Source organism: Malaya genurostris, chromosome 2 (genome assembly GCF_030247185.1).
Source record: "Malaya genurostris strain Urasoe2022 chromosome 2, Malgen_1.1, whole genome shotgun sequence".
In the NCBI taxonomy this organism is placed as follows: domain Eukaryota; kingdom Metazoa; phylum Arthropoda; class Insecta; order Diptera; family Culicidae; genus Malaya; species Malaya genurostris.
In genome coordinates, this window is record NC_080571.1 from 214,486,008 (window position 1) to 214,512,288 (window position 26,281).

The window sequence follows — 26,281 nt, forward strand, 5'->3', positions numbered from 1 at the left end:
TCCCAAAATATCGACGAAACCTTGGTTCAGGGGGATGAACGTGAGTCGCGATTTCATTCGTGTGATGTCTCGACTCATGTCAAGCCACTACACATTCAACGCACATCTCCGGCGTATTGGACTCACGGAGAGCGGTCTCTGCACCTGTGGCGAGGGTTATCAGGACATCGAGCATGTCGTGTGGTCGTGCGTAGAGTATCGCGACGCCAGGTCGAAGCTACTGGAATCCCTTAGGGCCCGAGGTAGACCACCTGAGGTTCCGGTCCGAGATGTGATGGCGAGTCGGGATAGTTCATATATGTTTCTCATATATCAGTACCTTAAACACATTAATATCCAAGTGTAATCTGATATACCTCGCTCTGAAAGTATAATCTTCACCTACAGGTTCGACACTAACATCCGCCCGATTCTCTCGATCCCCGTCCCTGTCTTCATTGGAACTAACAAGATCTTTTTTTTTGTCACTAACTATTCGTTCCCCCTTTCTCCGTCTCTTCTCCATCTCGATGGCAACTAATTAGACCTTTGTAGTTTTCAGACATTGTGTTTCCATACCCCCTTTTTACCTCGGTTTCCACAATATTTACTTCTTTTTTTTCATTCTCTTCCGTAACATCACCATCACCGCCTACGGTTCTACGCTCCAGTCGATGACCAGAATGCGGGCCACCCGCCGGGCCTTCGTAGCCTGGGGGTGTTTCCCGCGGACCCACACGAACCGAAAGGAAACGGCCATAGATAGCGCCATCTGGAAGACCCATGCAACATACAATGGATTCTAGAAAATCAAAGACGACATAATCTAATGATACTATTCTAGTTTTAAGTTAGTCGTTAATTAAGATTATAAAATACCCTTGGCATCTTAGAGCTTAAGCAGTGTGCCTAAAAATATATTATATTATTGAATAAAAAAAAGCCGAAATCGGTTCGTATGGTCAGTAACTTACTAGGCTTACAAATTGTAACAGTTTTAAGTCCAATTTGGAAGAATTTTTCCCTCTTTTGTCTCGTCGCACTATACGACGGCTTGAAATTTCGAACACTCATCACCCTCTAATTTCTGAACTAGAAGTTTGGTCCATAGCTAATTTAAAAAGATTCTATGGGACAGCAGTATCTTTCATTTGAGTCTAATTTTGTGAATATCGGTTCAGCCATCTCGGATCTCTCTCTCTCTCTCTCTCTCTCTCTCTCTCACACACACACACACACATATACAACGACGAACTGATCCGAATGGTATATGACAATCAGATTTCCGGACCTCGGTTCAAAAGTTGATTTTCACAGTGGTTACATATCCTTTCTATATGATTCTGGAAGTTATTTTAAAATGAAATTTTACGTCACTTTCACGACAAAACTAATCATTCTTTAATAAATAAACAGATTTGACTGAAACTATACAGAATATAGAAAATACAATATAATTAAACTTATTGTATGAAAATAACGAAAAAAAATATAAATTTACATGGTAATCCTTTGCAAAGTTTCGCTATTCAAATTATTATTATCCATCATTATCCACAACTTTTTGCCACCTGAAGAAGCAAAACTTGGTAAAGTCCTTTTTCTTTAGACTCGATTAATAATTCGATCAAATTTTCGAGTCATTCTGGAGATTTCGAAGTGCTGCTCGGATCAAATGGTAATCAGATGGAGCAATTTCCCGTAAACATGGCGGGTGGTGCCGAATTTCTAATTTCCGTGTTTATAAATATCCCGGGTTGGCAGTTCAATGCATAGGGCACTGGTTCAACAAACCAGTAGTTGTATGTTTGAGCCCTGACCTGTAAGGATTTTTAGTGTCAGTAGGATCGTAGCAACAGCCATGCAATGGTTCTGTATACTGTGAATCGGCTGCAAAGTCTGTTGCAACAGAAGGTCAAATTCCACTACTCGAGTATAATACCAAGACTTTACTTTGTGTTTTCAAATAAGTTCTTTCGACTTTCTCTTCAATGTTTCTTAACTTCAGCTCATGTGGTAACCCGTTTTTTGACAGTCTATAATTAAATATCACTATCAGAAGAACGTGCATAGCATAATGGGTAATGCTCAAGAGTACCTCCAATGGCTCATTTCTTACCAATTATTTCCAAATCTCTAGCGCTTATATTCAGCTAATTTATGGGGTCATTGCACACACCTGAATATCATTCCAATAGGCGGTTTTTAATATATAACACATAATTTGAATAGAAAGATTCTTTATAACCAGACTGATACATCCGATCCACGATTCTGAAGAGATTTTAGATGTTAAATCCTTTGAGGATGAGATAAAAATAATACCTGCTGGCACTCACTCTTATCTTCAATGAATAATATCAGTAATGTTATGGACACTTCTAATAAAAAATCAACTTAAACGCGAATAATCTGAATAAATGTGAACCAATTTGAAAGAAAAGCAGTTGTTTAATTCATAAAAATACGATACGAAAAAATCTCTTTGATCATAAAAAGAAACAAATTTCTTTATCAAGAATCTAAGTAACCGAATTGGTTAATGGTATCATTTTCAAAATTTAGGATGAGTTCATTAATCTACCTTGATATCTCCCCTATATAGCTGCATTGTTAGCCATTCAATTAGAATGTCAACTACAACTATCAGCTACTAGTAAAAAAGGATTAAATACTATGAAAGAAGCTTATGAAAAAAAAACATGTAACATTCCATGAACTTTAACCATTCTCACCGGTAAAATAGACACAATAATCCAACACTAACTCGATGCAAATTTTAATTAGAATTGGAAGTGAGATATGATTTCTCCAGAGAAATCAGTTAGTGAATGAATAAATAATCTACTATACATTGTAAAATCATGACGCATAAATCTATCTCCAGCAACACCAGCCGCAATTCGTGGTCTTTCCATTGGCATATTTGTGATGGCACTGAACCAATTCAGCGGCATTTTTGCCATACTAACCTACGCCGGAACCATCCTGCAGGCGTCAGGATCGTCCATGGAACCGAAGTACGTGCTAATTCTGCTTGCGTTGATAAACATCTGTGGCAACCTGACCTCATTTGCAATCATCGATAAGGCCGGTCGGAAAGTATTAACTGCAGATCAAAGCCAAATGTTAATCCGGTAAATGTACCGTGCTGTGTTTGCCTTATTTGCAGATCTTCCTGTTGATTTCGACTATCGGCGTCGGAGTATCTCTCGGCATTCTTGGACTGCACTCGTACTTTTCCGCCTCCAGTGACTGGGCCTGGGTACCGGTGCTATGTCTAACAACTACCATCTACACCGCCGCACTCGGCATCACGAATGTACCATTTTTCATTCTACCGGAAATCTTACCCCCCAAGGTGTGTGGCGCATCAGATAGAATAATTGGGCATCATTTGCACTCACGTTTCGGACTTGATTTTACAGCTGCGTAGCATCGGCAGTACCGTCAGTATGGTGTTGTTGTGCTTTTTTGCTTTCATAATGGTGAAAGCTTTTCCCATTCTACTGGAAAATGTACAAATCCATGGTACGGTTTGGATCTCGGCCGCCGTGTGTGGGATTGCTGTCCTGATAATAGTGTTCCTGGTTCCGGAGACGAAAGGCAAGAATTTGGTTGTGGTAGAAGATAAACAGACCGACAGTAAGCCCAGGGTGAATGTTTATTAGAAGTCACGTCACAATTTGAAACTGTACTAATAAATTCATTCTCATAATGAAGTGGTTTCTTCGGAAAATGTAGTTTTTTTTATAGATTGGTTATTCTGTATGATGACCTGCCTCATATGACCCCGACAATCTTAACAAGAATATCGAAGAATCCTTTCTCTCTGATCAGTTAGAATTTTTTTACCATGGGGAATTTCGAACCATTAGTCTTATCTGTCATCAAAAATCGATCTGTACTTCTGTCATCGTTCTTTATTTCAGTTTTATCTCATTCTTTCATTAACAGTCGAACCGATCAGACACATTTTTTGCAATAAAACCAAGCAGTTAAAGATCTTAAAAATCATCATTGTGATTTATGAGACTAAATTTTGTGCCATTTGTCAAGTAGATAATCTATTTTCATGCTCCTGAATGATTTTTCATGTGAAATAATTAATTTTCAACTAAAAACCGAGTATAAAGACTGTCCCAGAAAGTATGGACGCACTTTGATTTCGCTGTAAATAATAAAGTAAAGTGTTGGATATTCAAATTTTATTCGATATAGTGATAATATTAGACTACAACCAGTGTTGGTGATTGCCGAAATTTGACAGAAGCTGCTATATTGCTATCTATATTGTATACAACACTCGAGTCTCTCAATGCATGAACCGTGAGAGAATTTTGCTACATTTCTTCGCTCCACTTCATAATCTGAGTATTTCACGGCCCGTAAAAAAATTACAGTCAGATAATGATTGTTACTGTGTGGAATTTACCAAGAGAGAATTGCAAGTTGGCAATTATCGCAGAAAATCGAATCGATGATTCGACCTGATGATTCTCATAAGAGGTTGCAATATTTGAAAACCCTTGTGTGGAGAAATCACATACATTTTCATAGACAGAACTTATATAAAAGTTATATGCACATAGTTAGAACAAGCGGAAATAGTAAAATGATTCTATCGCAATTATCAACTGCCTGTATAAAATCGGATCGCGAAACGAGAATAAGCGACCGTTTGTTGCTTCAGAGAGGATCCCCACAGCAGCGTGCTAACCTTTGATTCTCAGAAATGTCATCGAGAGAAATTCGCTCTCGCTCTGGCGTCTATTCTATGTTAAATGCGCCATGCCGGGTTTTTGTTGTTGCGATGATATCCGTCTCTCTTTGATGGCACTGATTCAATCGTGTGAAGGGTTGCCAGTGAGCGTTCTTTGATACGATAAAGGCAAGAAGCAAGATCTGGCTAGATGACAACAGGATCCTTGTGGCTTCGAATCATGGGTAGAAGTCGTTTTTGTAGACATTCCTTGATGTATATTTCGCTGTTCATTGAAGCATTGGTGATGAAGGGTCTCGAAATCTTACCGCAGCTACAAATTGCTTGCCAGACCATAGCTTTCTTACCAAATTTTTCGACTTCAATCAATGTCTCGGACTAGTTTAACACTTGCCCTTCCCGCACCGTATAATATTGTGGTCCCGGCAAGGATTTGTAATCGAGTTTCACATAGGTTTCGTCGTCCATGATAATGCAGTTCAAATTTCCAGCAAGAATCGTATTGTACAGCTTTCGAACCCTCGGCCTGATCAATGCTTCTTGTTTCGGACTACGTTTTGGCTTCCTATAAGTTCGAAGATTTAAACATTTTTCTAGCACGAAAAACATTTATCTTCGAAGTGCCCACTTTTTTAGCCACATCCCGAACTGAAACCTCCTTCTTTTGCTCGAACGCCTTCAGTATACGTTTATCCAACTGAGGGTTAGCAGGCCCTTTTTTTCGATCCGTTTTCGGTTTATCTTCAAAGGTGTTATCCTCACCGAACTTCCTGATTGCATTTCGCACGGCTTTTTCACTTATTCCTTCCATTTTTGCTATCTTTCTCAGTGACAGTTCGCGTTCTGTGCACCTGTGTATACAATTTTTCGATGTTGTTCTGCTGAAAGTCCACGCGTTTTGAAACAAACTAATGAAAACGAATAAAAAAACTGCACAAGTGGTTAGAGAAAAGTGTAAACAACAGGATGCAGCCATAAAAATTGACAGATTCTGAGCCATTGCGAAATGGCAGCGGTTTTTTATTGAGTCCATACTTTCTGGGACAGTCTTTCAACGCATACTGAAGGTGTTCGAGCAGAAAGAAAAGATCTCAGTGCCGGATGTGACCACACAATTTGGTACTTTTTTTAAAGTCTAGAAGAAGCAAAAAGCAGTTCGAAAAAAGCCATTTGGATGTATCCGTCATTTTTCGGTCGGTTATGACAGATAAACACTATTTTGTAACAACATTCAGTGCCATTCCAGTTATGCCAATGAAATTATTAATACGTAATTGTCGTCTCTGTTATGGAAAGTTATTACAGTATTTTCAAAAACAGGGAAAACTGTTATTACGGAACAAAAATTATCAGTTTTTGCAAAAAAAAAAAAAGATGTAGCATCAATTGCCAAAATGGCGACTTCCGGTTCATTGATATTCCTTGAAAACCCTTACAATATGGGTATTTTTGGAACGGGTTCCATGGAATATAAATGAGCCGGAAATAATTTTCATTGTATGCGAAAACCTCTTTTTACGAAGTAGGTTCGTAAACAAAGTTTACGTTATTTGGGATTTTGTTCGTAAAAAAAATAATATAAAAATAGGTAACGTTAAAAAAACTTTACGTAAAAGGAAGTTTGGGTGTATAATAATATCGAAAATCGGGGCAATTCATGTGCTCCGACACGAGAATTGTATTATTAGTTGTACGGCTTCCGGCGAACGACTTTTATTACATTAAAGCTGGGGCTAAATAAACGATGTAATAATAATAATTAGCTGCTAACCTCCATTGCTCAATTTGATAGTTATCGTTGAAACAGAATAACACATTTTTATTCGAGAAAATATTAATACGTATACTGAGGTTAATAGACCAAAAATTCTACAGCTAGAGTTACGTATCACATATCATACACTTTCAGGAGCTATCAGATTTTTTCCTTTGGTTTCAGGAATGAATAAGGCAATTATGATGACACCTAGAAAACAGGTACTGGCAAATATGGCAACTGCTCCATAGAGATGAATGACTTCCAGCAATATCGGAAGAATCTGAAACATGAGTTACAATTGTAATCAGAGTGCAGTATTTCCTTTCAAATAATGACTGACCTTTAAACTGATGAATGCAAATATTGTAATAGAAATCATACTGATTACGTTTCCAGCATTGCAAATCTAGAAGTAACAGTTCGAAACGAGAATAGATTTTAAAACCTGTGCATACACATAAAACATACCTTAGCAGGTAAAATCTCCGGTAGCACGAAGAAAGGAATGTTGCACAGGCCCACACAAAACAATAACACGGTACCCGAGAGACTCACGATCGGTACCCAGTCGAACCCCTCGATGTCAGCGTTCTGAGTTCGCAACCACGAATACACACCCAAACAGGACAGCCCCAATCCGGTCCCAAAGGTTGACACCAGCAGCAACCGCTTTCGTCCAGCCAAATCAACCAGGACAAAGGAAGCCAGTATTCCAACGATTTGTATTGACCCCATGATGATGGCGGAAGCTCCTGGGCTTATCATAGATCCTGACTCACTGAATACCGACACAGCGTACGTTAGAATAGCGAAGACTCCGCAAAACTGGTTCAGGAACATGAGGAAAATACCGATGAAGATTGCTTTACGGGCGGTCGGCGTTGCTGGAATTTGAATCATTTGTTTAATAAATAGAATTTCCAGTGGAATCTTTGCTTGTTTGCTTACTGAAATCTGAAACGACTAATTTCTGAGTATTTTCTTTACTGTCGAGGATGAAGGCTTTCAATTTTTCGAATTCCTGTTGACTGGCGGCCATTTGTTTTTCGTCTCTTTTGATTCCATTATAAAACATAAAAGACTGTTTCGCTTGTGAAATGTTCTGTGCCTTCAGTAAAGATTGAGGAGTTTCCGGAATGAAACTCATCGAAATCATGAACAATACAGGAATGCACGATAGGACTATTGGTACTGTTCGATACGAAAGAAAATCCCCGACGATATACATCAGCAGTATTCCTAAATTTCCTGACAAACCCAAAAGCGATCCGATGGCTCCGCGTATTCTAAAATTATCAATGAAACTCGAGAATGTAAATGACAAAAAAATACCAACTTACTTGCTATCGGAGATATCTGCCACGTACAGTGGAAAAGTAACAATTATTCCACCACCGGCCATTCCGGCAAAAATCCTTGCCACATACAGATGGTAGACGGATGTTGAAAAGTACACCGTAATCCAGAAGCTCTGTAAAAGCGAAATCAGTTTACTTCTATCCGAACAGTTTCACATTTCAACAAATACCATGTTCGGAATGACGAGACAGAAGATGCTTTTTTTCACGCCAATCTTTTCGCATAAATATCCGTAGATAATTGCTCCGAACAGACCGCCCAGACACAGAATGGAACCTATCCATGATCCTTGTTCCGTCGTCACAGGTCCCGTGTGCAGCGGAGAATCCTCTGACTGCAACAGTGGCAAAAAAGGCGAAACCCAACCGAGTGCAGCTCCATGGGATAAATTGATGATGTTCACTTGAATGGGAGAAAAATGACGAAAATTTTATGCTGTTCTGTTCTCTAAGTTTACTTAAAATCATTGTAAATTAAGATTATAACTAACTAAATGCTGACAGAGAGACTTAAAACTGATTGTTTTCAAAAAGTATTCCGAACCACCCCGAAAATCGGTATGTACGATAAAATGAGAACTATCCCATATAATATATAAAATTCACCGCCAATTCATGACGTACAGAACCATTGCATGGCTTGTGCTACCGATCCTACGGACACTAAGAATTCTACCAAGTCGGAGCTCGAATATGATAACTTACGCTAATAAAGTGAGTTCCGCATAAAAAGCTATCACCTTTACGTAAAGTCAAAGTTCAGACTTTAAAGAATAAGGTGAGAATTACTTTCTAGCGAGAAAGGCTGATGAGTGGAATAGTAGGAATGAGAATATGCAAAAAAAAGCATTGGCGAGATTTGATAAGCCTTTTCTACCCTGGTAATGTTTTCTGGTTGCGTCCTGATTAAAGTAAATAAGTTTTCTGCTGGAGTGTATCGAAAATGAGCTATCCACAAATTTTTCTATAAAATTTTGATAAAAAAAAACGATATATTTATTCAAACTAAAAATTAATCCTTTATTGTACGAGGTTAAACTTGAGCATAATGAAAACCGGATAAAATTTAAGTTATTCCTTCACGAATTTTCGAACTTTTGATCAAACGCTCTTCATCAAGTTCCTGACAAGTGTTGCATCGCATTTTTCGGACGCTTGAGCCCAAATTTTTTGAACTCCTTCATGTTCCCAGCTGCATTACCAGTCTTCTTAAAGACCCCCTTCACGATTGCCCAGTAATGTTCGATGGGTCGAAGCTGAGGGCAATTTGGTTTATTGATATATTTCTCAACGAAATTTATACCCTTTTCCGCAAACCTATTGAGAGGGGTTTTAGCATAGTGAGCCGACGCAAAATCCGACCAAACCAGTAGAGGTGTACTATGCTTCTTATAAAAAGGCAACAATCTCTTCTGGAGATACTCCCCAGGTAACCAGTAAGCACTAATAATGGCATTAAATTAGCATTTTATGAGCACCAAAAATGCTTAAAGCTCTATATTTGCAATTTGAAAGCTTATCTGTTGTAAATCAATCAGAATTCAGCTTTCAGAATGCACACCAGCCATAAGTAAGCATTATTTAGGAATAGCCGTATATTTTGCCAAAGTCGGCCTTAATGCAGTCTCAAGTGCGATTGAAATGCCCATTAGCGATTATTTGCTGTCATAATGCGGCATTAGTATGTGCTTATTGGTTACCGGGGTCAGATCGATAGATTTCTGCATTTATAGTTCTGGTAGTGTAAAATATGGTTGACTTCAAACCACAGGAACATATTGCTTGCCATATCAGTACCTTTACTTTAGACTTTAGACTGAATTTCTCCACTTGAAACGAACTGTCCGCATCGCTCACATCCTCCCCAACGGTGACAGTAAAGTCTTGTGGATCTGGAAAGGTTTTAGAGTCCTCCTTTACATAAGTCTCATCGTCCATCAAAACGCATGCATCCGGACACTGCAAAAGACGCGAATACAATTTCCGGGGCCTAGTTGCTGCTCGCTTCTTCTGTTCTGCACTTTGTTTCGAGAGTTTCTGCTTCTTGTAGGTCTTCAGGTGATTTCGCTTCTTGATATGCTGGATCATTCCGACACTGGTTCCTGCTTTTTTGGGCAAATCACGCATTGACATTGATTTGTTCTTCATGTTTAGAGATGCCACTTTCTGGTCCAGTTTCGGGTTGGAAGAATCGGATTTTCTACCTCTTCCTGATAGCTCATCCAAAGAATAGTGTTCCCCAAACTTATTAACGATGGTTTTAACACTGGCATGATGAATTCCAAACCGCTTCGCCAATTTTCGTATAGTAATACCCTGCTCACTTAGCCATGTGTTCAGAACCTTAATTTTCACTTCCTTTTCAATACGCGACATTTTGAAAACGCAGAATCTCAACCGCACAAACAATTAAACAAACGAAAGCTGACAGTCAAACGCACAGCATTCTGTGATCTGAGCATAAAAAACCATCACAAATACATGCGTACAACACAAATGTATGTGGATAGCTTTTTTTCGATACACTCCTTATGGATTTGTAACGTTGCTTGCACTCTAGCAATTACGAAAATCATCGACATTGCCATCCATTTTGCAGCGACCGTCTTGTTTACAAACACCATTCAACAATTCTGTGAATTTCGCTGCGCGACTTCCCTAGAGTTGAGCCCTTCTTGTTTTTCATGTTTTCTCGAAATTTTCTGGAAGCGTAAGAAATAAAAGCTCCTTCATTCGAATAACAACTTATTCATTCAATAAACCATTGAGAACTAAAATGGCCTCTATAATTGAAAAAGAAATTGATCGCAATATAGATGAAATATGAATTTTATAGGCTATCCAATTATACGATGCAGTTCATATTAATCTATCTTGTCCTACTGGTTTTTATCAGAATTGTTTAAATCTGTGGTAAATGGCGTTATTTTTAATTCGCAGAATTTTATGTCGCATTTAAGTTTACAGGGTTTGATTGTAATTGAAACTACACTGAGGTCTTTTTGCGTGGTTCTGTATGCAGTTCTTTGCATGTTTTTTTTTACACGTATCTCCGAAGCTACGCGGTTTATTCTACGTGCATTTTCAAAGTTATCCGGTTTTCTAGTTTTGACTTAGAAATGCATGAAACAGATCTCGACGAATCAGATCACTTCGTGAAATATTGGTTTTGAGAGTTTTCTAGTGTCCGAAAGCCTACCCTCTAATGCGGTTACATAGAACAATATAAAAAAATACATGAAATTGTGTGAGGTAGCAGATATCACTAGACTTATGTGAAACCCAGAATAAAAACACGAACACAAGCGCACTACGGAAGCGTCTTTGGACATGCTGATGCGGAATCGGGCGCACTTTTGGGAGAATCAACGAATCTTGGATCCACTATAATAAGACAGGGAATGGAATGTACTGGAACCAGAACGAGTGCTTCGAAGGAGGAGCAAGACATGGCGGATCTCTTGGATCGTCGTAACATACTTTTTGGGGGTTGCCTCGAAAAAGAAAACACAATTACCAGCTAGTAATGCTTAGCATTATTCGAGTGATACGATGTCGTAGTCACTAGGAAACGGCCTCTCTTTAGGCAAAAGAAAACGTTTTTACAAGACAATAAACCGGTATTCGCAACAATGACTAAAGATAACTATTGCTTCCTCGTCCTCTTCTTTCGCCCGATTTGGTTCTCTTGGGCTATTATCGGTCCATTACTTCATCAATGAAAAACTCGACTCATGCGATGAGTTCATCGACGCCGCGGAGGAGTACTTGGCGGATCTTCCGGAGAATTACTCTTCGAACAGGATAGAACTTTGGCATATCGCTGGAATAATTGTACAGAAAAAAAAGGTGACTACAGTGAACAAAATTTCATGCAAAGACTCTCTTACAAATCCATCTGAAGGTCTGATAATGCCTTTCTTTGGTCATTCAAATAACATTTTTCTCATCTAAAGGGTGATTTTTGCTGTATCTTTTGGCAGCCCTGTTTTTGACAGATCACGCCTGAATTGTGTCTTGTGTCATTGTCAAATTTACAACGTTTGGTTAATGGGTGCTGGTGAAGTTGGAGGAAGATCCACATTTTTATCGAAAAATTGTGTTCAGCGACGAAGATCATTTCTGGTTGATTGATACATCAACAAGCAAAATTATGGTAACTGGAGTGAAGACCTGCCAGAAGCATTGTAAGAGCTACCAATGCATCCAAAAGACACTGTTTGGTGTGGATTATGGCCGATGGCATCGCCGGGCCGTACTTCTTCAAAGGCGAAGATGGGATAAACGTTACAGTGAATGGTGAGCGCTACTGCGTTATGATTGAGGATTTTTTGTGCCAAAATGGCATAATTGGACGGTGCCACATCCCACACGGTATGCGAAACAATGACAAAATTTAGAGCCGCCTTTAGTGAACAGTTTATTTCCCGTTTTGGGTATGTCAATTGGCCGCCTAGATAATGCGATTTACCGCCTTTGGACTATTTATTTTGAGCCAATTGACGCACTGGAAGCCAATATTTAAGCATTTATTCGTGAAATACCGGCCGATATGTTAGAGAGAGTGTGCCAAAATTGAACCTTACGCATCTATGCATCTTGGGCAATCTAAAGCGGAGCCGCGGTCAACGTTTGCAAGGAATCATCTTCAAACATTAAATTATATTGATAGTTCTATCGATTCCAATAAAGATTTCATCAATTTTCTCAACTTATTTTTTTGAAAATCAAATCCTATACCTCTTAAAAAATCACCCTTTACATACTGTATTATATTGCATTACAGTTCGTTGATTGAGTGTCAAGTAATCGACAATATAATATTGCGACTCTACTAATGAGAGAACTATTCGAACAATTGGCCTAGAATCAACAGGAACGAAACTATCAGCAATATCAGCATTTGAAGCTATTAATCCTTTAGCAACGTTCAAACAAGCCCAAGTTCGTTGAAATCGGAAGAGAAATCTGTAAAGCAGTGGATCGGACAGAAAAAAAGTGCGCTTTGTCAGTTACGTCACTTATTCGTTTATATATGTAGATTAGGAATTGCTCGAAATATTGATTTATCAAATAATTCAATAAGGCTTGCTATCGATAAAATGTGCATCGATTAAATTTGGAATAAAACAAATTTATATTTATTATTCATTTAATTGTGCATGATTAGTCATCCTAAAACTAATTAGTTAGTTAATTAGGCTGCATGAAGAAACTACAAACTTTATGGTTCATTCCAGCCATTAGGGTCTGTGCAACCGACTTAGCTGCTTTTCTATGAATGCGTAGGAACGGTAAAAATCACTTCTTTGGGCATTCTTCAAGCGAAATTTCTTCGTTTATTGTCACGATAGTGAGCAAACTTTTCTTGCTCGACCACAGCTGCATATTGTGTTCCAAACCAAATATTTTCTTGGGGAACTTGTCCTTTTTATTCGTCCCAAAATGCTCCTTAAGGTCTTTTCGCTGTTCGGTAGTATAAAAAGACGTAATAGTTTCATCGTGATACAACTTGTGAGCCCGGGGATTCGCCGTCACATTCTGTTTATCATTGCGATTCGGTACAATTACACCTTGAACGACTTCATACCTTGCCGAGAAGCTGAAGAACTTGAGATTTTGGCTGTTGTTAAGCTTGTATCGATGACTTAAGAACATTTTGGACAGTGCTTGCAGGAAAACCAAGCTTTTTTACAAGCTTGGTTACTGTCAGATTCGGATATTCAATGCGACCGCACACAATTGCTCTTTGTACTTGCTCTTATTTCGATCTAAAAGCTTGCAGTATTATCAAAAATAACAGACATAAGTATGCGAAATATTACACGCGTTAATTAAATATTTCCAGAGATACACGTAATTAGAGGTGTCCAGATTTTTTGTGAACAAACCTAAGTAGCATTAAAGCGAATTAGAAATCGGATCAGGTATTTCAGGTACTTGATGAAAAAAAACTTATATTCTTAGGTGTTTTAGTTGTCATGACATTATTTTAATTGTCGTCGTTTTAGACGGCAAATTGAGATTTTAATCACTAATTACCCTGTAATGTCGAAACTGCAAATCGTATCGAATTTAAATCTTAACGTGTGACAATCGATTGAACATTCCATAGGATGTCGAAGTAAGTTCCACTTTAGAGTTTTTCGTCATTATTTATGGTACTTCCAGAGCCGGTATTCAGGAACTAGCATAGCCCAAAATGATTCGAATGGCCATAAATTATTACGTCAAACAATTTATATCTTCTATATCGGTATGAATTTTAAAAACTCATCATCTGTTATTCCAGAATCGGATAAAATTCATTAATTTTGTATGGAACTTTAAGTCCTGTAATTTTTGTTTTTGAAGTTCAATTTGGGCTTTTTTGAGAAAATGGTTAAGCTTTGAGAAACGGTTCGATACTGGAACCGGAATTTTAAAATCGGTGTAGCCGAAATCAGTTCACCTGAGGAGCGTGTAGACAGCTTTGAGAAATTATAGTGCGAATTAAAATTTGAGGGTACATTCCGAATCCAAAAACGAATACCGCTCAAACTGAAATAAATTTATTTGGTAATCGACTATCCAAATCTGCAAACCCGATAAACCTGATTAATTTATGTGAAATGGAGATTTTTATACTAATCACCCTGTATCTCCCAAACCAGAAATCGGATATGACTAAAAAGTAAGATGTTTTATAGGGTTTTAAGACCTCTCATTTGAATCATAGATGATTCTTAGATTTCATTTGAATCTTAGATCGGTTCTACGAGAAAAATGAGTTGCATTATTTTAATTTCGTTTCACATATTATCCTGTAATTCCGTAATCAGAAGTCGAATCAAAACGTAATTCAGGAGCCTTATTTGGGAATATATTACTTTTCATATGAATCTGAGTTTGTACGAAACGGTTTAGCCATTTCCGAGAAAATTTAGTGAAATTATTTGTCACACACGCATTTGATGATCTCGACGAACTGAGTCGAATGGTATATGGGAGTTATGTTGTTCCAGAATTATTTACTGTAAGTAGTTTAAATCAATATAATTATGGAATTACTTTCAACTCGAAAATGCTGATATCATCTGGTTTACATATGCCATATTCGAACGATTATGTTGCCAAAAACGAACCGTGCTGAAATCGGTTCAAAGCAAATTGTCATGAAAAAAGATGCTGTACACAGTCTTTTTGGTATTTAGAAACAATTGTATATAACAGTATAAAAAATCGTGTTTTACGTTGCTCCCAAGCCTTTCTTTGCCATACAGCGCTCAGAACTTCTACTGCTGGAATAGGGGGAAAAGTCGTTTACACAAAAATTTCGATATCTCCGTTAAAAATGGACGGATTTTAACAATCTATGGCTTGTTGGATAGGTATTACCGTGTGGAATCTAAATATAGAAACATATTCTCTTACAAATCCATCTGAATCTCTTAGTTGACAACACACATACAGACACACACACATACACACACACACACACACACACACACACACACATACACACACACGGACATTTGCTCAGTTCGTCGAGCTGAATCGATTAATATATGACATTCGGCCCTCCGGGCTTCGGAAAATTTTTCGAAAGTTTGAGCGAATTCTATGCCTATTTTTTTTATATATAAAAAAAGGTAAAACTAACGTCAATCGTAATTTTGCGCGCACACCTTGAAATTCCAGATCACACTCACCGTGTCATCGGCAGGAAGCTGGAAATTGCACCATCTACGATATCTAGTGTTTTAAATCGGTACAATGAACGTTTGACTGTTGTTCGGAAGAAAAAAACGTAACCAAACTGGATTTTCGTATAGTGCAAAGGATCACAAGCGGGTAGTTGAAGTTTTCAAGAAGAATCCAGACAGTTCTGTATGAGATGTGGCGAAAAAAATGTGTTTGCAGTAATCGACGTTTGTTTTGCAAAAATCGACTTTGGACCTTAAACAGTTTTTAAATTTCCGAAATCGAAATTTTTTTGATTCCAAATTTGAAATATGAAACGTCTGGTGTAATCTAAAAAATATTGAAAATATTTTTTGAAAAAAATCGAAAATTGTCTAAATGTCAGAGGGTTGACTTAAACGAATTTGTGGTTGGCTTAAAAAAATTTGCTTAAAAAAAATTGTATAACATCCGCGCGCAAAAAAAACGCGTAACTTCGGAAATCCACGCAAAAAAGTCGTAAAAACCACATAAAAAACCGCGGACAAAGACCTCAGTGTATGTTGCATTCCGGCGTATTTTCATAGCTACTCCCGGAACTAAAACTCGGGACCAATATAGCCGTTGGGACTTTTTTTAGTCATCAATTACCAAGTTCAATGGATTTGAAAGATTTACTGTTCAATTCCAAGAGTTATCTTATTACCCTATTATAGCTATTAAAAAACTTTCCTGGAAATTGATGTTCTTATCAGTTATTACCTTAGAATTCTTAAACTGAATGTTGTAGATAAATTTTAATAGCAGTTCATGGAACCAAAAGGACTTTTATTTGAATCTAACTTTGTGAAAACCGGTTCTAAAGCTTGCTTCATTTAGAATTGGAACAACCTTTTGCTCATATTGTTGCGCTCCTGGTGGACGGATTTGGAATTTTCTTGGAGCCCACGTGTCGGGAATTATGTCAGCTTCACGTATGATTTTTGACATTCCGCAAATCGACTGTACTTTGTAAACAATCAACATGGAAGCCGAAAGAACGGAAATAATTGTGCACAGTTATTTGGAAAATCCATTGTGGTCTACATCTAGGCTAGCTAAACAGCTGAAATTGCCCAGAAATGCCGTATGGCGCGTTATCAAACGGTATAAGGAAACATTGACGACGATTCGGAAGCCTCGAGCCAATCGTCGGAGTGGAACTGTCGACCGGAAACGGCGTGGTAAGATTTTGAAGACGATTCCTAATCTGTCGGACCGTGATTTGGTCAGAAAATTCGGTGCTGCCCATAGTACCGTGAGGAGAACTCGACTCCGGGAAGGAATCAAGTCGTATCGAGCTAGCAAACAGCTAAATCGGACCATAAAACAGAATAGTGTGGTCGAAATTCGTGCTCGGAAACTATATGACTGGGTTCTGACTAGAGATGGTCGGGTATAGAAATTCTTATACCCGAACCCGACCCGTACCCGAGTGATCAGCAAAAAAATTTACCCGTACCCGACCCGTACCCGATCAAAAATTAAAAAAATTACCCGTACCCGATCAATAATTTAAAAAAATTACCCGTAACCGACCCGTACCCAAAAAAAAATAAAAAAATTTACCCGTACCCGACCCGTACCCGATTAAAAATTACCTGTACCCGTACCCGACCCGAATGAGTAGTAAAAATTTTACCAAAATTCAGTATGGAAAAATTAAAGTGTTTTAGATATCGAGCCGTATCAGGCTCTAGTTGGTAAGTAGAATACATTAAAATGCTTGTTTACATTTAAAAATATAAATACACTGTGAAGCATGAATACAGGGTCCGCCATGTAACTTTTTTTTTAAACATGCAATAAAACACAAACGGTTCATCCGATTTCAAAATTTATTTTTTTCATATTAAAGTACAATCCTTCCGCTTAATTGTGGAATATAATTTCATTCAAATGGCTGCCTCGGCTGGCCGTGCAGTACGCCATACGGTCGGTCCAGTTTTTTAGTACATTTTCGATTGTATGCAGCTTTATTTCAGTTATGGCTGCACGAATGTTGTCCTTCAAGGCTTGAATTGTCTCTGGCTTGTCCACATTCGAATTTCGACTGATAATTCGATCTTCGAGGACTGTGCGCAGAAGATCGATCGTAGCGTTGGCTGTGTGACTCGGAGCGCCGTCTTGTTGGAACCAAATGGTGTCCAAGTCTTCCTCTTCAAGTAACAGGAAGAACCAATCGCTAATCATGGTGCGGTAGCTCTCGCCATTGACCGTGGCGACAGCTTCTGTCTCATTTTCGAAGAAAAATTGCCCAATGATGCCGCCAGACCAAAATCCGCACCAAACCGTCACTCTCTGAGGATGCATCGGCTTCTCCACGATAACGTGCGGGTTTTCCGTCCCCCAGATGCGACAATTTTGCTTATTAACAGACCCGCCGAGATGAAAATGCGCCTCATCCGAGAAGATGATTTTATGCACACATTCCGCAACATTACCATGATTTTCAAAGTAAAACTGCACTATTTTCACGCGTTTCTCAAGCGTATACATAACCATTTTCGTTCAGCGGAAGGATACAACTAAGTTTCTGTCAAATCAGAAGTGACATTGAGGTTACTAATGTCGAAATAATCGCTAGTTCAAAAATAAATGTTAGATGGCGGACCATGTAGATTTCCAATGTCTTTGGTACTTTATACTCATTTACAAATGTCAACAAAAGCGAGTAATATCTACTCAAATTTTTCGAGAAGCATATTTACCCAATATGTCGTAATACCCGTTGTACTCAATTTGGGTAGGTATGGTTTTTACGAAACAGTGTGACTTTTGATTCGATTCTTTAGAGCCACAAGTAAGCGTGCTCATTATATTGACACACAAATAAAAATTCACATTCAAATCACTTGTAAAATCACGTAAAATGGTTCCAAATGTCTAATTGAATATTATACGTGACGAAAATGAATGTTATGCGAGCATCCCCTAAAATGAATAGAGTATCATCAGTTCGTTTACGTGTATTGACCAAACATCAAACAATGTACGTGTATTCCTGGTGTGAAAAAATCAATTTTGAAAATGGTGAACAGTGAGTCTTTCAAGTGTAAGTAGTTTGAACATTCGCAGGAAATTTTTTTGGTTACAATTTTTTAATACAAAGCAATGAATTATGATTTTGATTTAAATTAATTTGTCAACTATACCCGTTTTATAAGCCTCACAAACCCACACCCACGATGTTAACGGTAGCTGGTGGTTTTTACAGCAATTGAACTTCTTTGCCACCTCCGGTGAAACCCTCAACGAGTGAACACAGTGAAAATTTGAGTATTTCGCGAGAAAAGATTTTCACCCGTACTTTTGCGACTCCACGTTGTCACGTATCGAGATTTTCACTTGTAGTCCAGTGAAAAGAAACGAAAATTAACTGGCAATATAGCCCAACTTGCTGGGCCATCAATCGGTGTCATTTCAAGTGAGGTGACACCACCCAGAAGTGAAGAATAAGAAGAACTTCTATGCAGATTTTCTGAAATAAATGTTCATGTTTTTATGGTAAAAATCCTAATGATTTATATGAAAATTTTGAAAATCTCCAACCAATATTTAAAATAACAGTCTTCTTGTATCTGAATGTGATATGAGTACTACACTACATTTTATATATGAATCAAATAATTTTTACTGGATTGTGCATTAAACAGCTTTAAAATGGTAGTCCATTAAAACCTACGTGAAAAATAGATTCCGACCGCAACATCTTAGAGCTAAGGCAGTGTGTCTTATTAAATATGTTATAAACAAAGTAGGGCGGGAAATATTCACATAACTTTTCACGTAACTATGATTGATCGCTTTTAAATGAAGAAAAGAAATGTTTTTTTCTGGAAATGTCAAAACCCCTTGAATCAAATTGTTTTTTTTTTCGGAAGAACTGTTTTGCAATAAAAAATTCTCGTCAACGTGTAAACATATTTATGTGAAGTACAAATGGTCGGGTAATCGATCAGAAAAAAAAAATTTACCCGTACCCGAGTGAGCAGTAAATTTTTTTACCCGTACCCGACCCGTACCCGATTGAAAATAAAAATTTTTACCAACACCCGGCCAAAAACCCGTCGGGTACGGGTACGGGTCGGGTTTCGGGTAAAATACCCGATACCCGACCATCTCTAGTTCTGACCAAGTTCGACGGGTGTCTTCTGATGGACGATGAAACCTATGTCAAGGCTGACTTCGGCCAAACCCCAGGTCAAAAATTTTACTTGGCAACGGCTCGGGGGTATGTTCCAGCCTAATTTAAATTTGTTTTGGCAAGGCATTTGCAGCTGTGGCAAAAAACGAAAGTTTTCGTTACAAATAAGACAATGACATCGGAACTATACCAAAACGAGTGTCTCCAAAAACGAATTTTGCAGTTCATTCGATCCCACGACTATCCCGTAATGTTTTGGGCAGATTTGGCAAGCTGTCATTACAGCAAAGTCGTTCAAGAATGTTATGCAGAGAAAGGGGTCCAGTTTGTTCCGAAAAACCTTAACCCACCCAACTGCCCCCAGTTCCGCTTTATTGAGAAATACTGGGAAATCATGACGAGGAGACTCAAGGCAAAGGGAAAGGTTGTCAAAGACATCAATCAGATGACGACCTGGTGGAATAAGATAGCTAAAACGATGGACGAAGAAGGTTTGCGCCGACTAATGAGCCGTGTTACAGAAAAAAATCGAGAATTCCTTCGAAACCGCGACGAATAATTTTATCCGTATTTTTTCTTAAAAGTATGAAGAAAACGCTACATTTGTATAAAAAAAGCTCTTGAATTCAATAATGAATAACTAATATAACTAAAATACAGGCAATTGTCTTTGTTCAAATTCTATCTGAAGCAAGCTTTAACAGTTTCGAGGCTTATCAAACGCAAAACTAGGGACTGTTGCATTTCCAAAAGAAAGTCTATGTCGTCATACACGGTGAATATTCTCGGTTATTTAAAACAACATTACAATGCCGATACCTAACAAATTTAAAAAAAAACTACAAGGATCAGCAACATAGGGTTGTTCGAGACATTGATGTGGAACAAGGCATCCAAATTTCTAATGATCTACAATCAAAAAGTTCAATCAATCGTCACACTTTTGAATCCGCAATTGCACGAGAGTCTGCTTAGATTGATCTTGATTAGGAACCAACACCGAACATCGTTTGTCTTGATTTGTATTTGTTTCATAGCCGACGGAATTACACCAATATCCCGAATGTATGCAATTATATCTTTGTACATACTTGCGATTTCGATATTTAAGCTAATCTTCGCCAATCTTGTGTTCAAGTTTTGTATGCAAGCAGTTATTTTTATAGCGTTAAGTTTCTCTACCATTCTGCGATTTCGGTTGAAGCGATAAACTTTTTCTCATTATCAATTGAGTTCATCTTATATAAATTAGAAATTAATCTTAAGCACTCAAAATTTACCTTGGGTAGTTGTCAATTTCTCAGACTAAATGACATACCATGGAATTTCATACGAGCTTGCATGACACAAGATCAGAGCCAATTAAAGCTTTAAATCGTTTTATGGCCCTTTTTGTCTTGCTGTCTAGCAACAACCTACCTCTAGCATGCTACGCGTTGGATTGAAACATTAGCTATAATTTCGCTTCTATTTATAGATTCGCGTGCTTCCAACATTTTCGCTTTTGCATCGATTGACCAATCAGAGCTTTGGTTTCCCTCTGATATATCGATTACTCCTTCAAAACCGTCGTCTATGGCAGAGAAATCCGATATGCCGGAGATTTTTAGCAGACAAAATAGGACACTGCTCGCTACTTATCAAAATTTCAATAATTTATCATTGAAAATACGTGGCTTGATGCATTCAAATCGAATCGTAGAAATATTTCCAATCAAATGATGAAACAATATTAATAATTGATACAAACAGACTGAGCTGTAAGTGTTTAAAACCTGACCACATTTCTACGTGTATTTTTCCTTGAGATTCTGCTTTGCACCCCTATATAGAAAATAAAGATGTGTTCCACATCAATAATTGTTATTTCAAACCGAGATATCGTAGACGCAAACTGAATATGATTGTTTTAAGCCAGAATATGGTTGTATATTTTTACAATATTTTTTTCTGTGTGATGCAAGGATGGCTTTTATCGTATCAAAGAACGCTCACCACCAACTCTTCACACGATTCAATCAGTGCCATCAAAGAGAGAAGGATATCATCGCAGCAACAAAAAACCGGCATGGTTCATTTAACATAGAATAGACGCCAGTCCGAGAACGAATTTCTCTCGATGACCTTTCTGAGAATCAAAGGCTAGCACGCTGCTGTGGGGCAGTGGATAATTGCGATAGAATTATTTTACTATTACCGCTTATTCTAGCTATGTGCATATAACCTTTGTATAAGTTGTGTCTATGCAAATGTATGTGAATGCTCCACACAAGGGTTTTGAAATATGCAACCTAGTATGAGAATCATCAAGTCGAATCATCGATTAGATTTTCTCGCGATAATTGTCAACTTGCGATTCTCTCTTGGTAAATTCCACACAGCTCCAATTATTATCAGACTTTAACTTTTTTAAGGGCTGTGAAATGCTCAGAGTATGAAGTGGAGCGAAGAAATGTAGAAATATTCTCTCGCGGTTCATGCATTAAGAGACTCGAGTTCTTGTAGCATCTTCCAACGGATTGAAAATGTTGTATACACACTAAGAGTTAATTCCTTTGTTCGGTAATATTTTTGACGAGAACTTTCAGTAATCTTTAGAAATAACCGATATTTCTGTACATGGGTTTTATTTTACAACAATTATGCAAATTTTCACCGAACGATCAGTTTAACGTAAATTTTCATTACAGAATTCTGTATTAGATATACAATTGATACGGTAAACCTGAATAGTCGCCGAATACGGTAAAATCATACTGTCCATTTGGTAAAGTTATCTTCCAATAACCGAACTTCTGTGAAAACTGATTGTCATGAAACTAATTGTCAAACAATCATTAAAATATTCAGTGAGTGTCTTTTTATTAACCAAACGAAAACAATGTTGAAGGGTTCATCGAATGGATTAAGGTACAGGTTATTAAAATTTTTTTAAGACAACAAACAACTACTTTTTGTTTACTTATAGGCAGAAAATAATTTTGTTTCACTTGTCCACTTGCTGCCAACATAAATCGTTCAAGGGTAATTTTTGTTGGACTCGACGGATTGTGCAGTGTTTTGTAAGGCGTTCATAATTCCGGTCAGTCGCAACATCTGACACTTTTTAAATTCCTCGTAGAAAAAAAACCATTTTCTTCATTCGTTTTTGTGAATATGTGTTGTTTTTTGAAATCCGAAAATCCAGAATTTTAACAAAAGGAAAACAAAAATTACCGAACAATCTGTTAGATTCATTTGGTTAACAGTTACCGAACGATCGGTAATCAATTCAATTACCGAATTGATTACCGAACGTTCAGCTGTTGAAAATTCGGTAAAAAATTACCGAATACTGCGAAATTTTCTAAGTGTGTACAATATTGATAAATACCGAGCAGTTTCTGTCAAATTTTCGGCAATCGCCAACACTGGTATGAAGTACTAGCCAAAACGTCCACATCGATATTTCATCCGGTTTACGCTACGACGATTTCCTTGTCAATATTGTTTTCAATTACCAAACAACGGAAATTGCTGCACTCTGATTCATCTACCTACACTACAGAGGAGACGAATGCTTTGTAAGTGACTCTTTTGGTTTTTGACTTGCTTTCAAATAATATCGATGGTCCTACGTTTTTGAAGAGACTACATAACCGGGATGGTCATTGCGAGGAACGAATTTTCTTCGACGCTTAACTCATCACATACAGTAAGCCAATAAAAATCAAATTAATCTTTGTTGTTATCGCCTCAATAGTGTGCATCATAATTTCTATTTTACACTGAACAATAACCCATTTAAAATTGAAAAAAAAATTTGTTTGTGTAGTTTTAAGTCAATAGTCCCTGCAATTGTTTAAATTTGATCGAATGGAACTAAATTTCACATTTTTTTCAAACCAAAAAATTTCGAGTGCAGTTATTTTTTGCTCGGCGCTAACGAAAATATCTCTTTTTTTCACTATTAAATGAAATTGGAACAGTAACAAGTGAAGATTTATTTTGAAATTTTAAGTTACTTAGCAACAAAGTAAATCTTCACTTGTGACTGTTCCATTTCATATATATGTTTCTTCCGGTTAGCTTGTATCATGCAACAACAAATGAACAACATTCCTCCAACTAATTATAAAATTAAATACCTATGCACGCTGATAGCACCTGATTAGAGGTATTTTTTGAGAAACCAAACATAGCACACTTTTTCCACAGCACTGCTGTACGGTACGGTATTTCCAGCGAAACGATATGAATATTAGAACTTTCGTACGATCGTACAGAATTTCGTCCGTTGCTCGCTGCAGCTGCTGCTACTGATGCTCTGTCCGGCCGGGAACTGTGTTCGCTTCATGCGGATCGCGCAAATCAATGCCAAATCTTTGCTGAGATTGAAATTTCGCAAACAATAGCGCTTTCAAACAAACGACCAGAGCTTGAAGAGTTGATCGCAAAGTGTGCCGGATCATGGTAAACAACGTAAAATTCGTGCACTAGCCCCCAACGCCAGATGGTGCGAGTTCACACAGTTGGTTCATGATTTATTACTATGAAAAGATGATCCTGTTATCTTGAGTTCTGTCTTTGGTTCACGGCAAGGAAAACAAAATTTTGACAGGGAGCCAGCAGTAGTAATTGACACGCTACCATAGCCTTCCGACCAAAGTAGAGAACCTAGTGGTGTAGTGATGCCTTTCTCATATTATTACTATTTTCATAAACATCACAAGAACAGGCGTCGGGAACTTGCCTCTCGTGAGCCACATGTAGTTTTTTGAATGAAATACTACCACAAGGGAAAGCTACAAATCATTATTTTATTTATTATATTGAGTGAACTGAAAGATTTGAGACGACAATAAAATATTTGCGACTTCTCAAATATTTTGACATTTTATAAACTTTATTTCTTTTACTTTCTCGAGTTGAAAGGTTTACGACCTCTGCACTAAAAGGTTCATCAATTTATTTGAAACTTGAACTTTTCAAATTGTATACAGTTATGCGTTAAATTTGGAAGATTTTTTTCCGTTTTTGCATCGTCGCTCTAAATGACGGTATGAAATTTTAAACACACTTCACTCTATAGTTCCGGAACCGGAAGCTGGATCCAGAAAAAAATTCAATAACATCATATGGGATTATAAAACTTTTAATTTGAGCCTAAGAAAGAAAAAGAGAAATTTTGACCACTATTTTAAGTATTTCTGAAACCGGGAACTGAAAATCGATTCAGGTAAAATCGGTTCGTGTGGCCAGCAACTAAATTTGGTAGGTTAATTGGTATGGTTTTCAGCTCAATTTAGAAGAATTTTGCCTTATTTACATCGTCGCTTTTACTGTACTGTTAATGTACTAACGGTTTAAAATTTTCATGACACTTCTCCTTCTTACTTTGGAACTGAAAGTCGGATCCCGATGAAATCCAAATTCGGATGACTGTATATAACACTTTTTCACTAGTCTATTTTTCAAGTGATTGCATAACCTTTCCATAACAGGCAAAACAGCAGGTTATCGGCAGTTGTACAGTTCCAGAAAGTCGATGGTTAGACACGTGCAGTATTGCGTTATCAACAATGCGTTCCCGTTCAAACCACGATTGTTTGTGGTACAGTGTGCTAGTATTACGTTGAATGCATTCTAACTTAATATACACTGAAGTCTTTTTTTATGCGAGTTTACGTACCGCATAAAAAAAATCGCATAAATAAAACCGCACAACTCTGAAAATTCGCATAAAAAAAACCGCATAACTCTTAAAATTCGCATAAAAATGTCGCGTAAAAAAACGCATAAAAAATACCGCATAACAAAAGACCTTAGTGTTCTCGATTATAACGTAATGGTCTACTTATTATAGTAAACAGAACTTGGTCACGTAACAGAATGCGTATTGCAGGAGTGAAGTTCACGATGGTTTAAGTTTATAATAAACTCGAAGCCTTCGAGTCGATACTTCTTTGATACAATTAGCAATCAATTTAAACTGTGAATGTATTGCTGATATTGCGCACCGGATGATTTACACTGACTTTTAAAAGAATAGTTTGATTGGAGGGTGATGTCAGACATAACTGGATTGGCGTTCATGCGAATAATTTAGTCTATTTTCCAAAAATCGATACTTCTTGCTAAGTACACATTTTATTTGCACATCAAATGATCCTAAGTGGTTTTTTAAAGTGAAAGGGGTGGTGGAAAAGGAAAGGGTCTCAACCAAAGGGGGAGGGAAGGATGACCATAACTCTGGAACAACTCAAAGGATTGCCACACCTAACTTGGCACAAGTTATTATTGCGGGTCATTGGTTGATATAAGGATATTTTAAGGGGGCTGCTGTAAATCTTTGCTAACAGGGAGAATTTGAGGCAAAATTTTTTGAATTTTGAAAAAATCGATGTTTTTCAACTGCACGGACAGGCCCGTATCCAAGATTTCAGAAAAGCTTTCTGACCCTATGTGCGGGGTTGGGAATCGAACCCAGGTGGGCTGCGTGATAGGCATCGACTTACCCATCACGCTATACCTGTCCCCCATTACTGAAAATTGCTTTTGTACATAATTTTTATTTACACTTAAAGTTTACTGTCATGCCATTTCAGTCGGGCATGTCTAAGAGCTTCCGGGAG

General features: G+C 37.6%; 2 protein-coding genes across 3 annotated transcripts in view; one reads left to right on the plus strand and one right to left on the minus strand.

The window, feature by feature from the left end:
* The window catches only part of LOC131429122 (uncharacterized), a 58,346-nt gene that overhangs the window by 17,846 nt on the left and 14,219 nt on the right, over positions 1–26,281 (plus strand). The window contains exons 5-8 of the mRNA XM_058593169.1: positions 2,867–3,081; positions 3,152–3,340; positions 3,408–3,641; positions 8,057–8,189. Coding sequence (XP_058449152.1) covers positions 2,867–3,081; positions 3,152–3,340; positions 3,408–3,641; positions 8,057–8,189 — 771 coding nt within the window. The remainder of the gene's footprint in view (positions 1–2,866; positions 3,082–3,151; positions 3,341–3,407; positions 3,642–8,056; positions 8,190–26,281) is intronic.
* Positions 6,483–24,043, minus strand: LOC131427489 (facilitated trehalose transporter Tret1-like). 2 transcript variants are annotated; one of them, XM_058590723.1, is made up of 7 exons: positions 23,795–24,043; positions 7,990–8,222; positions 7,802–7,932; positions 7,410–7,747; positions 6,930–7,345; positions 6,802–6,867; positions 6,483–6,741 (listed from the first exon to the last, which is right to left on the minus strand). In XM_058590723.1, the coding sequence occupies exons 1-7, from the start codon at positions 23,844–23,846 to the stop codon at positions 6,598–6,600; spliced, it is 1,380 nt and encodes a 459-aa protein (XP_058446706.1). In that variant the 5' UTR covers positions 23,847–24,043; the 3' UTR covers positions 6,483–6,597. The 2 variants fall into 2 exon arrangements, with proteins under 2 accessions (XP_058446706.1, XP_058446704.1); XM_058590721.1 differs by having other exon boundaries at positions 23,931–24,018.

Bases quoted from the DNA above. Each gene is read 5' to 3' on its own strand.
- LOC131427489 (XM_058590721.1), bottom strand. From the start codon at position 24,003: ATGAAGCGAACACAGTTCCCGGCCGGACAGAGCATCAGTAGCAGCAGC. The intron at 8,223-23,930 runs GTACGATCGTAC...CTCCCATTCAAG, and splicing joins CGAGCAACGGACGAAATTCT to TGAACATCATCAATTTATCC. The intron at 6,742-6,801 runs GTCAGTCATTAT...CTCATGTTTCAG, and splicing joins TTGCATTCATCAGTTTAAAG to ATTCTTCCGATATTGCTGGA.